Below are 18396 nucleotides of genomic sequence, written 5' to 3'. Positions count from 1 at the left end.
GCAAGGCCCTATTGTTTTTGTAAGGATTATTATTATTATTATTATTATTATTGTTATTCTACTTTTTTGATTTCCTGTTTTTGAGGTAGTTAACATGGTCGAAAATTCTTGAAATTTGGCACACACCTCAGGTGTCACGCAACGCAGTTAGGTACAAGAGCTTGACCCCGGGCGTGGCCCAGGGACTCGCTAGCGCCCCCTTAGGTGACTGATCCCGTGGTTGACATATATTTTGAGGTGGTTAACATGGTTGAAAAGTCTTGAAATTTGACACACACATCAGGTGTCACACAAAGCAGCTAGGTAAAAAAGCTTGGCCCTGGGTATGGCCCAGAGACTCGCTAGCGCCCCCTTACGCCCCCTTACATGACTGATCCCGTGGTGGGCATATACTTTCAGCTACACACACCAAATTTGGTAGGTGTCTGTATCTCCCCAAGATGAACGACTTTCGTATGTACAATGCATTAGCCACGCCCAACAGGAAGTGAGGTATTTGGGATTTTGTGCAGACTAATATGTGATGAAATATGTGATGAATCATGATGCCAAAAGAGGTGCTTCCCATGGGTGAAAACGCATCAAATTTGGCACACACATCAAGTGATACAGTGAATAGACAGGGATAAAAGCTTGGCACCGGGCGTTGCCCAGGAACTCCATAGCGCCCCCTTATGTCACTGTGACTTGTGGTTGGCATATAGTTTTAGATACACACACCAAATTTGGTGGGTGTATGTAACTCCCAAAAACAAACAACTTTTGTATTAACATGCCATTAGCCACGCCCACAGGAAGTGAGGTAATTGAGATTTTGTGCGTTGTGGACATGATCAATTTTAACGTACTCCTCCTAGACGGTTGATCCGATTCATGTCAAAGTTGGTATACATGAGGCCGAGATGTTCCTGATTATAAATTGTGAAGCCTTTTTTTGATATGTTGTAATTTGACGAAATGGCGAAATTATTAATTTTAATACCCTTCCACATGAACAATAAATGTGTCATAATTCACCATGCATGGCTTAAATGTTTTAAAATTCACAGGTCATTAAAGACCATGTTAATGATAATATTCACATGCCCATAATGCATGTTTGGCATAGCGCCACCACCTGGCAACAGAAAGAATGACAATTATACTGATTTCACATTATCAATTTGAACATACTCCTCCTAGACGGTTTGTCAGATTCATTTGAAATTTGGCAAACATTATGCCAAGATGTCGCTGATGTTAAATTGTGAAGGGATTTTTGAATGTTGTAATATATTTGATATGATTTTAATATCTCACCACATAAACAGGATATGTGTCACAAATCACAGTGCATTGAATGAATGGTCTGAAACTTCTCAGGTTAATAGATATCATGACTATGATGATATCCAGACACCCAATGGGCCTGCCTGGCATAGCGCCACCACCTGGCCAAGCAGGAAATGTGCCAGAAATGGACAATGCCTTAAGTGATTGATCTGAAACTTTATAAAATATCAGATATCATTATTGTGATGAAATTCACATTCGTAATTCACAGGCCTAGCATAGCGCCACCATCTGGCCAAGCAGGAAATGTGCCAGAAATGCTCTATGCTTTGAATAAATGGTCTGAAACTTCTCATGTTAGTAAATATTATAATTATGATGATATCCAGACACCCAATGGGCCTGCCTGGTATAGCGCCACCACCTGGTCAAGCAGGAAATGTGCCAGGAAATGGACAATGCCTTAAGTGATTGATCTGAACGTTTACAAAAAATTTGGATATCATTATTGTGATGATATTCACATGTGTAATTTCCATGCCTAACATAGCGCCACCATCTGGCCAACCAAAAAGTGTATCAGAAATGTTCTTTGCTTAAAATGAATGGTCTGAAATTTCTCAGGTTAATATATATTATGATTATGATGACACCCAATGGGCCTGCCTTGCATTGTGCCCCCACCTGGCCAAGCAAGTACATGTGGCAGAAAATACAATACAAAAACAAATAGCACACGCATCAAATATGTACATTTCACAAACGCACCACGTCGGTGCTTTGTTGGATTCCGACATGTCACGGGTTGCGGCCCGCAGGTGCTCGGGCCCGCCATTGCCGCTTGCGGCTATATTTTATTATTGAATCTTATTTAAACAAACATTAAGTTGGACTACATCACTTTTTTGGAATACAGTAATTCAGTATATTTTGTTTTATTATATTTCCATTTTAAATATTTCCATTTTTATATTTCCATTTTAAATAACTACATATTTCAACCTGTCCTGGTATCACTAGTCACTTTTCGGCAATTAACGTTAAAAATAAAAAACAATCAGTATATTTAATGATTGTCGATTGTAATGATTCCTCGTTTCAGATGCACAATACACTTTTTATATTTGAGTTAAGCAGATGGAGTTACTTGCATTTTGTAATATTTTCAATTATTAGGGTAATATTGTATATTGTACAATGAAACAAAGAGATGTATGATGTATTGTATATCAATAGCCAAGATATTTAATATAGTACTGAATTACACTATATTGAATTCTATTTTGTTTAATGAACACACAAGCATACAGCAGTTACATTTGACATTTCTTATAGTACATAAAATAAATAAATAGGTGAGAGTGGTATATAAAAAAATATATTACGGATGTGTCCATCCAAGTCCTAAATCTTTCAATTTTTCTTTCGCATTCTTTAGCATGAAAAAGCAGAAGCGACACCATATTGTTAGTTCTGAAGAATTATTGTTACGTTAAAAATAGAAACTTCAGCATGGTAGAATGGTTAAAGACAAATTCATATGACAGTGAAATGGAAAGTGTAAAATGTGTTAAAAAAACAAAGTGCTTATATTGTTCAATCTTGGGCCACTATCAGGCGCTGGGTACACATTCACACACACACACACACACACACACACACACACTCAGTCAGACACACACACACACACACACACACACACACACACAGACACACACACACACACACACACACACACACTCAGACACACACACACTCAGACACACACACACTCAGACACACACACACTCAGACACACACACACACATACACACACACACACACACACACACACACACACACACACACACACTCAGACAGACACACACACACACACACAGACACACAGACGTACAGACACGCGCTTGAAGATCAGACAACAAAAGGAACATCATATAGACTCCAGTCACACACCACTGAACAAGATGCCCACAGAGTCAAAGCTCACACAAAAGGAACACACACAAGACCACAAATAAATGTTGCCATCACACACACACACACCTCGTACTTTTCTGAAAGCTTTTTAAAGGGTAGGCCAAGAAAAAGATTATTTTTTTCTGAGACTTGGCAGTAAAAGCCTGACTTGGCTGTGAATAAAATGATTATTCTAATCCTCCATTTCAAAGGGGCCATCGCTGGGCACTGGGTCGGCATCAGAGGGCACTAGGGGCACATTACGTTTCTTCTCCTAGGAGCACAGATAAGAAAACAGTACAAGGAAAATACAGGCATATTTTTGTTCATTTTGTTTTTCAAAATCTGCATGCAGCTATGCTAGAATACAATGAAGAGGAAAAATAACTTCTTCATTGTTTTTGGAGATTAAAAATTCTGATACATTTCTAAATCTGGACAAATAAATTTTTTAAATACGTCCGTTTTAGGCACTTTATTTAACATTTGCTGAAGTAACAAGCAGCAATTTAAGAAACTATGCCAGTGTGACTCCTGCGTGAGCCAATGCTGCAGACATGTTTGTGTTTGGGTGAGTGCAAAGGAACATGTACACTCATGAAATCACTCATGAACAAAGAGTGTGAACGCCTCTGAGCCCCACGGTGCAGCTCATATATCATGTTCATCATTTGTGTTCAAGAGCAGACTCTGTGATATAGAATGGAATGGAATATACATTTAAACATGTCTAAATGTCTAGGGGTGTGTGTGTGTTTGTTTTGTGTGTGTGTGTGTGTGTGTGTGTGTGTGTGTGTGTGTGTGTGTGTGTGTGTGTGTGTGTGTGTGTGTGTGTGACAGCAGCAGTGAGGAAGGAAGACATTCCCCCTATCTGCCCTATTTAAGAAGAGACAGGCCTGGCACTGACACTGCTGTAGTCCCTGTTCATCTTCTAAAAGGACCAGATGGGAGCCATGACCTGTGTGTGTGTGTGGGGGGGGGGGGTTATTAGAGAGGGAGAGAGAGAGAGAGAGAAGAGAGAGAGAAGAGAGAGAGGGAGGGAGAGAAAGAGGGAGAGAGAGAGAGAGAAGAGAGAGAGGGGAGAGAGAGAGAGAAAGGGAGGGAGAAAGAGGGAGAGAGAGAGAGAGAAGAGAGAGAGAGGGAGAGAGAGAGGGAGAGAGAGAGAGAGAGAAAGAAAGAGAGAGGGAGGGGGGGGAGACAACACAGGACCAGGACCAGAGAGGATCTGCTAGTTAGGGGTTGTCTCTCTATGGCACCACTCACATCCACATAACGGAGTTTTGCGCGTCTACACTTCAACATGAAATGGTATTCTACAGAATAGCACTTATGAACCTACCCAACTCCAGACACAATCAGCACTGCCAGCAAAGATGTCTAGGCCGCCAGGGGATCAATTCATGGGCTGCCTTGGCCATATTCATGACACTCATTCACACACAACGCCAACATGGCGTAAAAGCAACACAAGAGCAGCTGTTAATGTGAGTGTGAACTGTGTGTAAGCTCCTGGCAGGTGGTCATAATCACCTTCACACGGCATAGACATCCATGGAAGGAATTAGAGCACAGAGCACATATGCTGAAGCACTACACCCACACATCCTCCCCCAGTGCTGGACAGCATGTGTAAGCCACCCCTCATCTCTCTCCCTTCCTTCCCCTGCTCATTTAGTGGCAGTCATTTATCAACACACAGAACAAGAGCCAGGAGAGGCCCGGGTCAGAGGTCACCGCCATCGAGAAACGGATATCCCCTGAGCTCATTTACCCGCCCGGTTCACAGACATGACACAGCCACACACACAAACTCAACGCACACACAACAAACACACAGGGAAGAAGCAGGAAAATATGACAACATACACAAACACACTCATTCATTCATGTAAACATGTAACCTCTGGTGACATCACCTACAGGGTCAACAAAGGTGTCGGCTTCCCTGACAAACCTCTACCTGGTATCCATTACAAAGCCTGAAGAGCTCCCCGGCATCACTCCTCAATAAAAAACATTTATATCATGAACAAACAGACACACACACATGCAAACACTGAGAGATAAACACAAACACAAAAACAAACAAAAACTAACCACCGAGACAAACACAGACAGAAACACACAAACACACAAACACACAATACTCTCATTTCATCTGGACCCTTAGCAGATCTCAGCTGACAAATGACGTAGCGCTACTGCATCATTCACAAGCAGCACAAGTACCTGATTAAAACTCATTTCACTGTGTTTGGGTGCTGTGATCAACTTCAGTCACAAGCCTATCTAAGGGCAGCAAAAAACAGCTTTTATCAACTATTCACTCAATCTCTATCTCCCTGACAGATTGGCAGCTTAATTCCCCGGTATGTCCATTGATGGCCATTGAATAAATGAAAGAAAATTTAAGAAATATAAAGGATTTTTCCTAATAACTTTGTGTGCGTGTGTGTGTGCGTGTGTGTGCGTGTGTGTGCTTGTGTGGTGGGTGTGTGTGCTTGTGTGGTGGGTGTGTGCGTGTGCGTGTGCGTGCGTGTGCGCGTGTGCGTGTGCGTGTGTGTGTGCGTGTGTGTGTGCGTGTGTGCGTGCGTGTGCGCGTATGCGTGTGTGTGTGTGCGCGTGTGTATTTGTATTACTGTATGAGAATGAGAATGAGAGAGACTACTCAGATGAGTTGAAGGCCGATTTAAGGGAATACTTTTATAATTTGATGCAGAAGAGAGCCAAAGCAAAGAGAAGAGAAAGAAAGAGTAGAAGTCTCTAGGAATGAAGAACTATGAAGTGTTGCCTACACAGTTCATTCAGTTCATTTTCACAGATTTTAATCAAACAAAATGTGAAAACATCCTCCATCACTGTTTATGGGTTATTTAGGGCCCTTTGATTTCCAACATGCGGAAAACGCGGACTGAATAACGGAATTTAGACATGAAAAGAGAATTATCTTATAAACGAGGAATCACACAGAATTTGTGAATATTGTGTTGACATTTTAAATAAATGTTTTTTTTTGCCATTTCTTTTTTTTTTCAGTTTAAAACAGCAAGCGTAGGAAGGTTTCTGCCTAAACTTTGGCCAAATGACAGTGTTAAGCATGCCAAGTAATCATATCTCAAATATTCACATTCACCATGTGAGTTTGCTGATCCTAGATGTGTGAGAAAACAGCTTCTGATGAGCCAACAGTATTGAAAAAGTTAACACTCAATTGACTATAAACGTATTAAACTTACAATAAGATGTGTATGAGCGCATCTGACTCTCTAAACGAAAGCGCAACAGTGTATCAGCAACAGCAGCAGCAGCACAGATGACACATCTGACCATGCTTCCTCCAATGGGATTTTAAAATTAAACGTACGAGATCCATGCATTAAGGCAGATTGGCTACTGTCCTTGAGCGCATCTGGCTGTCTTGAAACAAAATGGGCATTTAATTTAATTTATTTATTTAACTGTTACTTTAGCCCAGGGAGTTGTGAATGTTTGACGACGCTGGATTTATCAGCAGTTTTTAAAGGTGGATACTAGTTAGGAATAAAAAAAACAACAAAAAAACTCCTAAACAGAACAGAACAGATAAACGGAATAACAAATAAAATAAAATAAAACAGAATTTGAAAAACAGATTTCATGGGGCCCTATATTAAAAGCATAATTTGCCAGTACTGAAATCTTAGAGAGACAAACACTACTGCAAATCCATCAATACCTGCAGACTGCATGGCATAATCAATTTCTGAAAGAGTGTGGACTTGAAGACTATTGTATACTTTAGCTGCTAATGTGGCCACTCCTATTAAAGCCTGAATCATCTATGAGTCCTTTTTTAACAAAGGTTAAAAAAGGGCACGAATCATTAGATTGTTATAATGCAACTAAAGAACAATCTGCATTAGCGTTAACAATAAATTCCATTAAAAGACTTCAGTGCTTCAGGCAAACAAGGACCCAGCGAGATGAGACATGTTAATACAAAAGAAGGAGACCATCAAGAAGAACAGGGAAAAGGGAAATGTGTGGTTGTAATTATAGCCTCAGTGTTTGATCTATCTGTATGAGAAAGGCTAACCTTTAGCGTGAAGCTGCCCTGGCCTCATTAGCATGCTCATTAGCATACAAACAGCAGGGCGGTGGTGAACTGCTGCTCTCATAATATTCACCCCATCACACTTAGATGAGATCTTACAATGTGGTTCTTTTCCTATCTGGCCAAACATTAGAGTAGCAACCATTTAACAACAGCTTGGAATGAGTACGTCACAAATCTCATCATGAAACAGCAGACCTTTTCCAAAGTCTGAGCTGAGAGTTGTTTGTTGGATCGTCCAAACCCATGTAATAAGCCAAGGTGACAGGTGACCTACCCCTGTGAGGTGGATGACTCCTTGCGAGGTGACGGAGCAGCCCATGAAACCCACAAACTGCAGCTCAGGGCAGTGCTCAGCAAACGCCTTCACCGACTTATCGGTTACCTAGGGAGCAGGAAACAAAGATCAACATTGTGCACAGCATTCTGTACAGTAAGGACACATTCAGGTAGGAAGAGACTAGTGACAAGAGACCATGGAATGGCCATGACATTAAGCAATTACAGGCGAAATGAGGCACCTTTTGAGGCAACCAGAAATGGGCAAAGAGCAAATCGCCAGCTATTTCTACACAGCGAAGCAATGTAACATTGCACAGATTTATCCTGATAAAAATACCGGTATTATAAACAAAATAAAACAAATAAATAACACACCAAATCAAATCCTCTAGACTGATCAGAACACCAATGCAAAGAGACAGCTGCAGACTTCAGGTGTTCAGATCGGACAAACACTCGTGAGGTTTATCCAGCCTCAAAGGGAAGTTCATACAAACTTCTGAAGTGAAACATTGAGCTTTGAGCCTGCTGTGAAATTCATGGCTGATTTGGCCAGCCGAGCCCACACTATAATTAGGCCAACCTCATCCAGCACAATAGAGATGTGACTATAAGAATGGAGAGAGGTTAAGGTGTCGGAGATGGCACATGAAAGATTGACAGGGAAGAGAATAAGAGAGATAAAAAAGGGAAAGACTGAGAGAAGCAACACAAAGACAGAGTGAGATTAGGGGTGAAACAGAGTAGGGGTAGAATGAAGAAAACAGGGGCAAAACATGCCCAGGAGGAGAGGAGGAGAGAGAGCAGGAAGACTGAGGAGAGGAGGAGAGAGAGGAGAGGAGGAGAGAGAGGAGGAGAGAGAGGAGAGGAGGAGAGAGAGGAGGAAGACTGAGGAGAGGAGGAGAGGAGGAGAGAGAGGAGGAAGACTGAGGAGAGGAGGAGAGAGGAGGAGAGGAGGAGAGGAGGAGAGAGAGGAGGAGAGGAGGAGAGAGAGGAGGAAGACTGAGGAGAGGAGGAGAGAGAGGAGGAGAGGAGGAGAGAGAGGAGGAAGACTGAGGAGAGGAGGAGAGGAGGAGAGGGAGGAGGAGAGGAGGAGAGAGAGGAGGAAGACTGAGGAGAGGAGGAGAGAGAGGAGGAGAGGAGGAGAGGAGGAGAGAGAGAAGAGGAGGAGAGAGAGGAGGAAGACTGAGGAGAGGAGGAGGAGAGAGAGGAGAGGAGGTGAGGAGGAGAGAGAGGAGGAGAGAGAGGAGAGAGAGGAGGAAGACTGAGGAGAGGAGGAGGAGAGAGAGGAGAGGAGGAGAGGGAGGAGGAGAGGAGGAGAGAGAGGAGGAAGACTGAGGAGAGGAGGAGAGAGAGGAGGAAGACTGAGGAGAGGAGGAGAGAGAGGAGGAGAGGAGGAGAGAGAGGAGGAAGACTGAGGAGAGGAGGAGAGAGAGGAGGAAGACTGAGGAGAGAGAGGAGGAGAGAGAGGAGAGAGAGGAGGAAGACTGAGGGTCTGAGGGTCAGTAGCTCCTGCCTTTGGTGCCTCTGAGCTGCTTCATGGAGTTCAATGCTCCCAGACTCTGGGTCTCCTGTACACGGTCAACAACCCAGTGCTCTCTCAGAGAATAGAGAGACAGAGCCTGAGGGAGACACAGGGAGAGAGAGCTAGAGAGAGAGAAACTGGAAACAGGAGGTATAGTGAGACAGAGAGAGAGAGACAGAGAGAGAGAAGAGGAAAACAACAAAAAGTGACTGAGAAAATGATTGAGAAGCTTTAATCCTTCACCCTTCACAGTTCGCCAGCCCGTCTCAATTCGTTCAAACACGAGCAGAGAAATGCAAATACACCCCCATGGATTTATGATCAATAAACAGGGAAACATTTTCCCCGTGAGCCCTTCAGAACATCAATGTGTGTCCTCTACCCCCACTCCCCCTCCCCAACCCAATCAAGACTGTCAAATACTTTCAGTAAACACCAGTGTCCAACCATGCAGCAGAATAGGCCATGCTCTTTGTATTAGCGATGCCTTTGAGGGGGTGCAAAGTCTTTGGAAAACCTCTCTCAAAACACTTCATCAAACACAAAAAAAAACTAACAATGAGATCAGTGACTGTGTGTGAGATTGAACTGAGATGCAAAACATTTTTTTTTTAAATCACAAAGACCAACAGACTTCAAAGCACATGAATCATCTTTTTTCCCCTCAACACAGAGCTTTGTTTACTTTGTGCAGCAAACTGAACGCGTTTGCTAAGAGAAGAACATGGACACACACGGAGTCTCTCTCTTCCTGCTTTCCCAGCAGTGACGGGAGAGAGAAAGAGAGAAGGACAGAGAGAACACATTACTGCCTATTAGAATTTGCCACACTGAATGTACAGCATATTGTAATCTGTAAGGTCAGTCCCCTAATACTGTGACTCTTTCCTAGAGAGAGGTGTACAGAAAGCAGATAAAAGCAGGCTCTGATGTAGTATGGCAGGAAAGTGCATCTAATATTCTTGTTTGCCCTTTCAAGCGAACACAACTGCCGCTCCGATGGTGGGTGTTTTCATTTGAAATAAAGAGGAGTTTCTGCCTGATGTCTGTGAGAGTGGCTGAGATGTAATTGGAAAGTAATGAGACCAATGTGTGTGGGGATGCCACTGTCCCTCTCTCTCTCTCTCATAGGACCAGCACGTAAAGGCCTCTTGTATTTCCCTGGTCTCTCTTTACTCCTTGTTGCTCGGTTCTTTTCCACGCCTCTTTGTTTCTACATCTCTCTCTCATACTCTCGGTACCCAGCACTCAGCTCTCCCTTGACTACCAGGCTCGCGTCACGTCACAATAAATGAATCATATCCCCATACATCACCATAAAGCTCTCATCACACTCTCCGCTTTAATATGAAATATGCCCCGAGCTGCTATTTTTATAGGCACGATTCTGAAAAAAAAAAAAAAAAAAAAGATTTGTACATTTAAGCACCACTATCAAACGAAGAAGAAAGACCTGGATTGTTGTCATGCATGTGTGAATAGGAGATGGGACCTTTAAACCTTTCATTTGTCCCATAAATAACATGAGCGCTGGTAATAGCCTCCCTGGCCCCATCAGGCACACACGGCGTGCCACAAACACACAGGCTGCTGACGCGGCATGGCAAAACAGGCCTCTCAGACAGGCGTCCAGCCCAGCTGGAGAAGAGAGCCTGCTGGAGCTTAAGCCCTGAATGTGCTGGCTTTGGGCTTTCTGCCCATGGAGACTTTTCAGATTGAAGAGGGCGGCCTTGATCTGTCTAAGCCTCGGCTTCAGCTTTCTGAATCTGGGCTTACTCCTTACTGTACTTTACTCCAAGAGGACATCAAGCAGATTAACCAGAATTATCCGACATTTTCTATCCAGAATTTCATTAGATTGGAATAGATGAGCTGATTTTCATATGTTGAATCTGTAAATAAAAATGCCAACTGGGCCTGTAGATTTTACTGTAGATATTTTTTAATTTGACTCAATATCTGCAAGACTATAGATGCTTAAATGACTTTGGTTTGCACTTTTAACTCTTCACCTTAGGAGCCAGGAGGGGATAGCGAGGAGGTGGTCAGCTATCATACACTAAACACGTTAGCCTGCACCCCTCTAAGGGCCTAACTGCTTCAACTGACAGTAACACAATTTCTGAACTTCAAAAAGAGCCCAACCTAAATGCATTATGACTGATCCGCAAAAAGGCAGCGGTGACATCGGTTAAAAGTTCAATGGAAATACACACAGCCCCCAGTCATGCAGAGGGGCAAAATGGTTCACAGGGAAAGTCACAAAGCTGAGCGTGCGATCAAGGTTACAGATATCTGTGAACCAAAGAGGACTGCGTATCTGATCAAACTGTCTACAAGAACTTATCATCCATGTCCATTTAGAGAGACAAAGATGGACACAGCTCCAAACCCATATAAGTGACAGAGTAAGAGACCAGAGAGGCCAGTCCCTGACCCTGTCCAATAAAAACAGATATATACTAATCCAATACACGTGTCATAGGGTTCACTCAAACAAGCCATTCATTGGTTGTGTGCAGTGTTGGCCTTTTCCCCTTTACTGCCCTCTTCTCAGGCTAATATTACATTTCCCACCAAATTAGCCTACTGATGGCTTGGGCTTTGCCGTAGCTACAGCGGCCTAATTCAATGAGGGCAATATCAGGGAGGATCGATAAATATTAAACAGAGTGGACAGGATACACGCACTCACGCTTAAGACTCACTAATATGTCTTGGCCTCTAGTGCAGACTTAAAAGACTTCTGTGCTGAATTACAAGGCTCTCTTTTGGCCGAAGATAGCACTTCACTTCAAGGAATTAGTGCCTCTTTATTTTACTCCACCATTTATTTGAGGTTAAAGAGCTCCAAGCCACTTTTATCAGCCGAGAGTTACACATGGGCTCTCACACACAGGCATTCCTATGAATATATAATCCAATATAATCTCTCTTACACACACACACACAAACACACACACAAACACACACACACACTTCATAATCAGTGGAGCGGAGAGGGCCAGAACATGCGTCCAGAAGGATAGCGAGGCGAGGAGACGATGCGAGGGAAAAGGAAAGGAGAGATTAAGGGAATTCCACATGAAGAACAGTTTGGACGCTCTCAGACAACAATGAGGAAGCAGAGCAGCGCTAGACAGCTGGACTAATCTGACACAGTGTGACTAAAGGCAGACTTTACATGCCCAGCGCTGGGGTCCCTAGTCCTGATATGTGCAGCGGAGGAAAGTGTGCCAGTTATGGTCTTTGTCTGTTTTTGTTCAACCAATCAGCAAGCAGTAGGGAGTGCTTTAGGTGATGACAAAAGAACATGCAAAATGAAGTGTGTTATCAAACAGGACACAAAAGATACCACGTTTGGACTCACTTCATCAGATGTTATATGTATAAAGCATTTGTAAACTGACGAGTAAGTTGAACAGGCCTTTCCTGATGAAGCCTAAAGAATCCTATGCCATAGGCATTTAAAAGCCAGTCGTTTCGCTGCACACTTACTAGGATGGAAAACCAAGGTGTTCGAAGTTACTTGGATGGGACTTGAGAGGGTACAGTAAGCATGGTAAGAGGATGAAAACACACACAAAAATGTATTTATTCAACATTCCCACAGTATAAATGCTGATTTGTCCTCAAATGACAGCGGCAAGTTTGGTGAAGTGGAACACGGGGCTCCCTGAACACCTCACTGCTCCAAGTACCCACCCTTTCTCAGACAGTGGGGGTCAAAAATCCAAAAACGCCAAAAGTTGGAGTGAGCAAAAATCAATGCATACAACAAATCAAAAAACAGAATCCCCGACCCAAGCCCAAGGTTATTTCAAAATATCTGTCACACACTGATGGGTGTGGACGCTGGTGAAGAAGAGCCATGCCAGTGTCTGCCCCTGTGTGTATGTGTGTGTGTTGAAATGGACAGAATGAGATTTGGGCGCTCCAATCACCACGGTCACCAGACCATCCCCTGTCCTTATCGACTTCTAATCACACTGGAACTGAGACAGCAGCTCAGATTTAGCTGCACTCGCCCTAAAACAGGCATTTCCATGGAGGCCCGGAATAGAACAGCTCATCATCTGTCGCTAACACTACAGAACCTGAATGAGGGAGAGACCCTGAGAGGGTCACAGTGCTTGAGAGGTTGATGCCCCACACACACAGGCTCAGTAAAGCATGAACAGCAGGCTGCTAAATGAACGAAAAGGGCCCACAGACAAAAGGGCAGAGCTCAAAACAGCAGATAGCAACACACACACACACACACAAATACATACACACATGCTGCACACACACACACACACACACACACACACACACACACACATATACAAAGAAACAGAGACACTAACACAAACACACACACAAATACATACACACATGCTACACACACACACACACACACACACACACACATACACACACAAAGAAACAGAGACACTAACACAAACACACAGAAATACATGTTCACACACACATACAAACAGAGACATTAACACAAATGCATAAATGCGCACGCGCACGCACACACGCATTGCACACACACACAAACACACACAATCTGTAGCACTTCATCAATGAGATGGATGACACACAGGGGAAGCGGGGTTACCTAGACAACCATCAATCCCCTTAATTGGGCCCTTTTCTACCCATTTGCCGGACGCGTCCACGGTGGTCTACATATTCGGCAATCACCCCGGCAACAGATGTCGTCCATTAGGTGTGCGGACTGGGTGATGAGGAACCTGGTAAAAGATGAGTCCACAGAGCTGCCAGACCTCGGGGAAGCACTTGGTTCCTCTGAGTGCCAATTAGAGGAGTGACTAGCCACCGCGTGTGGTGGGGTGGGGTGGGGTGGGAATGTGCTTTTGTGTGCACGGTGACAGCCAAGAGTGGAGGGACAGAAGCAGGAGAGAAAAAGGAAAGAAACAACAGACAAGAAAGTGAAGAGAAAGGGAGATAGAGAAAAAGAGAGAAAGAGTGAGAGACGAGAGACGGGGGGGGGGGGTGGCAGACAGATTAAATGATTGAGTGGTTTTAATCATTTGGTGTCTGGTAGCTGGCCTGCTCACTACAAGCCTTAATCCAGAGGGAGAGAGATCCATACAGCAGCATGGATTTCGGATCAATAACCAGGGAGAGAGTTTTTCCCTCTATTCTACTTCACATCAAACATTTGCAACTGTGCAAATGAGCATGTGTGGAGGACCGAGTGGCCATCTGAAGAGTGAGACTTGCCAGTGGCCACTAGTGATGACTAGCAATGGAACAGGAGGAATCCAACTAACATCCAACTAACTCAGATGAAGTCTTACATGTATTTCCACCGTTTTGACTTAACCGTCACTGTTGAGTGTTTCAGGATGTTAGATAGATAGATAGATAAATAAAGTATCTATCTATCTATCTATCTATCTATCTATCCATCCTGAAACACTCAACAGTGACAGTGAAGTCAAAACGGTGGAAATACATGTAAGACTTCATCTAGGGATCATGTAAAGCACAACAATGTCAGAAACACATGTGCTGCATCGCCGCAAGTAGTTTGTTTTGTTTACTAGAGGCACCATTTACTGACAGAGGAAAAAGTCAGCTTGCAACCCAAAGGGCCACAAACGTTGACTCAACTTGTTTGATTCTGGTACAAATACTTGGACTTAACCACATAACTTTCAGTGTCCCGTCGGCGGGACGGTTACCCCCCTCCCCCACCTCCCCCCAACATTCTAAATCAATTGTATGCACCATATTGCTATGTAGCATAGTAATGTTATACACCATTTCAAAGCTTTGACTCTTGGGAATCCAAAAATGACAACTTTTTTCATGTACAATCTGTATAGTGCTTTACATTCTCAGATTAATCTTATTATGTCTCAATTAAATTTGATCCAAAATGCCACCCTCCCCCCTTCCGCTTTTGGTGCTACCCTGACTTCTGGCTGCAGTGTAGCTGCAGCACAATAAGTAGATGCAACATATTGGGTACTGAAATATTCACAAAAATCCATAGAAATTGAATCTTCATGTTGTGTTATCCAATATTAGTTGTACAGATGTATAGTCTATCTTATACACACTCATTGAACCAACAAAGTAAATGCAAAAATAGAGACATTTTTGTAATCATTCCATATTTAGTATAGTCATTCCATATCAGAACCCCTGAAGTATAATCCAAATACAAGCATGAAACCTCAAAGTGTTACCTTTCATTTGAGACCAGGATTATGCTTCTACACAAAGGGGTTCATGTGCAGTAAGCATTTGATTGTCAGTGTGCATTTTGGATAACAAAAAGTCCTATGGGGAGTATCCATAGGCATTTTACAAAACGCATGGGCATACCTTGGCATATAATAGTCTAAAGCACTCATATTTTTATTCTATATTGATCTACTTTTGCACACAACTTCACAAGACCTGGTGCTAGGGCTCAGTTGTGTTTCTAAGGGATATCAAGAGACCTAGAGGGCTGAAATGTGGTCAGTTCAGAGATGCTTGTAATCCGGCAGAAAGAAAAAACTATATTCTAGCCTCTGTAACTCTTTGTGAGTACATCACACATTTATTGTGACTGTTTCCTACGAAAACTAGAGGTTCTCAGCTTTCTATAGAGGTCCAACATTTGATAGTAGGCCCCAGAAGAGGTGGGAACAATGTCCTTGTAAATAGGCACAGTGCAATTTCAGGCAAAAACTTGAAATTCTTTTTGAGAGTTAAGAAGTTTTTAACTGGAAACCAAGTCCATTTAGAAAATCAAAAACATGAAGGATGCTACGCCACATGACAGACATTGTATATGAGCATTGGCCTCAAGGCTCTGGGTTTAAATACTGAAAGCAATACCAGTCCTACCCTCCTCGTGCACTATCAGCTGGTCCTGCCTACATGACAAGTTTATGGTCACTTAGCTGAGATGAAGGGTGAGTTTGGTGAGTTTGTGGTGTGTGGAGTGAACTAAAGAAAGAGCAGGGCAGAGGTAAAGCTGTCTCATTATTAACACTGTGCACAGTGCACAGCCAACACAAACCCATGTGACACACAACTCCTCTCCCTCGCTACCTTAATTATTCCACAGGGGATAGTTATCAATTAAAAGGAGCACAAAAAAGCCAATAATTAACAACCTCAGCACACCGTCTACTGCAGGGAAGTGTTTGTGTGTGTGTGTGTGTGTGTGTGTGTGTGTGTGTGTGTGTGTGAGAGAGCGAGAGGGAAAGAAAGAAGGGTACGACGCAGCAGGGAAAAGTGACTGACCTTGAACATGTTCTGACTGCATTATTGTTTTTAGAGTGTTTGAATAATTTACAGAAAAAGGGGGAAATTAAACAAAGGGGCTGAATAATATTTGAATAAACATCAGCTTCACAGAGCGAACCACTGCAGTGCATGCTAATCACCAGCAGAGAGGGCGGACTGCTGGAGTGGGCAGCAACGCTCATTGGATGCTTGTTAGTTGGAGGCGATCAAGTTCCGAGAATAATAACATCATTTCTGTAGCAATGGCTCCTAATCTATATGGCTGCGTATTTTTCATCCTTGCATCCCTTAGCAACAAAACTATTCCTATAAAGAGGAACACCATATTATCCCTCCAAGAAACAAAATCAATGGTTCATATGCATTCAACACCCTCTCCCTCTCGCTCACACAGGAACACACACACACACACACACACACACACACACACACAGACACAGGAACACACACACAGACACACACAGACACAGAGGAACACACACACAGGAAATCATTTATGAAATATATTTGGGGTGCTTAACATCCACAGCATCCCTCTCAGCCCAGATGAAATGAATAGTGTATCAGGCCCCAGATCAGCACAGTACAACAGGCAGGTTCAAAACTGGAATACACAAACACCAGCCTGTCAGAGAAGAATAAACCAAACAAAAGAGTGTGAGACAGAGAGAAGAGGGGAAAACAGACTCTTGTAATATTTGTGATCTTGGCTGTATAGTATTTTGTCTCAAGATAAATAAATATGGGGCAACTTCCAGAACTGCAGAGCAAAGCAGAATCTGCCTGTGGCTCCCGCACGACACACAGCAATGCGCTCCAAACACCCCACTGAAAAGGAGCGCAATGTAGAGGGACAGAGGAGAGAGAGAGAGAGTTCTAGAAAGGGAGAGAGAGAACAGGAGAGCAGGAGCAAAGACAGAGAAAGAGCGGAGAAGAGACAAAGAAACGCTCGCCCCACGATCCGCCTGTCTATGGTCACCAACAGAGCTAATGCAGCACTTAGTCACAGTGCAACGCGCGCGAGGGATGAGGGAAAGTGAGTGAGGGGAACCGCGGGAACCGCACGCACGCACGCACACACGCGCACGATTCCTCTCACTCACTTGGGTCCAACACAAATGAATCTCTTTTCTTTTCTGCCTTTTCCTCATCCCTTCCTACCTGGGAGAGACCCAGACAGCACGAGGAGAGTTAACAAGGTACAGAGAGAGGGAGAAGGGATGAGTGGGCAATATTCAGCGTTAGGTGTCCCTGGGCACGACAGCATGAAGTCCATGCTGAAGCGTGGGCCTAATTGTGTGAGCTTAACCAGCCAGCAGGAGCAGGGCTCCTTCAATAACCAGACGACTGATGGGACCTCCGGCGCCCCCCTGAAGTACAATACACTAGCCAGTGCTCAGCCCCACATGAAAGCTCAGCACATGAGAACAGCTTCCAAATTGCACATAAATTGCTGTCCTTTCATCAACCAGAGAAAGACGGATGGTGTATAGAGAGAGAGAGAGAGAGAGAGAAAGAAAGAGAGAGAGAGAGAGAGAGGGGGAGAGGCTCATTCTAATGATCAGTTCTAAAGTACTGAGAGCTGGTAAAGGTCTGCTAAAGCAACTCGCAGAGAAAACACAAACACAAGACGACGAGCAGTCATATGCTTGGCCACTCAAACGCTCTTCAACTCTTTTCTTTCTCTTCATCTCCGAGTCTCCAGACATCAATCAAAAACACCAGCTGCCTTTTCATCTTAAATATAAGCCCATTTCCATACATGACAGAAGATGGAGTAAATATGGCCGTGCTCTTTTAATGTTCCTGTTGTTGTTGTTTTTTTTACTTTGAGAAGCAAAGGGAGGGATGTCAGATGATGGCAATCGTGTGGGAGTGCTGGCACAGTCCTCCTGTTATCCCTCCATCCCTCCATCCATCCATCCATCCATCCATCCTCCCACAGAGCAGCCCTGGCCTGGCCTCTCCTCTGGTGACCCCCCCCGCCCCCCCCTCATAAGTC

At 43.6% G+C, this 18396-nt stretch overlaps 1 protein-coding gene across 2 annotated transcripts in view; it reads right to left on the bottom strand.

Annotated features, from left to right (window-relative positions):
• The window catches only part of fbxl17 (F-box and leucine-rich repeat protein 17), a 203665-nt gene that overhangs the window by 141774 nt on the left and 43495 nt on the right, over window positions 1-18396 (bottom strand). For both annotated transcript variants that reach the window (XM_076270375.1, XM_076270376.1), the window contains exon 6: window positions 7599-7706. In XM_076270375.1, the coding sequence (XP_076126490.1) occupies window positions 7599-7706 (108 nt within the window). The remainder of the gene's footprint in view (window positions 1-7598; window positions 7707-18396) is intronic.

Source organism: Alosa pseudoharengus, unplaced genomic scaffold (genome assembly GCF_046254945.1).
Source record: "Alosa pseudoharengus isolate Yale_2024_CS ecotype anadromous, Long Island Sound unplaced genomic scaffold, YU_APseudo_1.1 YU_APseudo_1.1_scf_6, whole genome shotgun sequence".
Taxonomy (NCBI): Eukaryota; Metazoa; Chordata; class Actinopteri; order Clupeiformes; family Clupeidae; genus Alosa; species Alosa pseudoharengus.
Note: the sequence above shows the minus strand (reverse complement) of the source record. Positions and strands in the feature narration are given on the sequence as shown.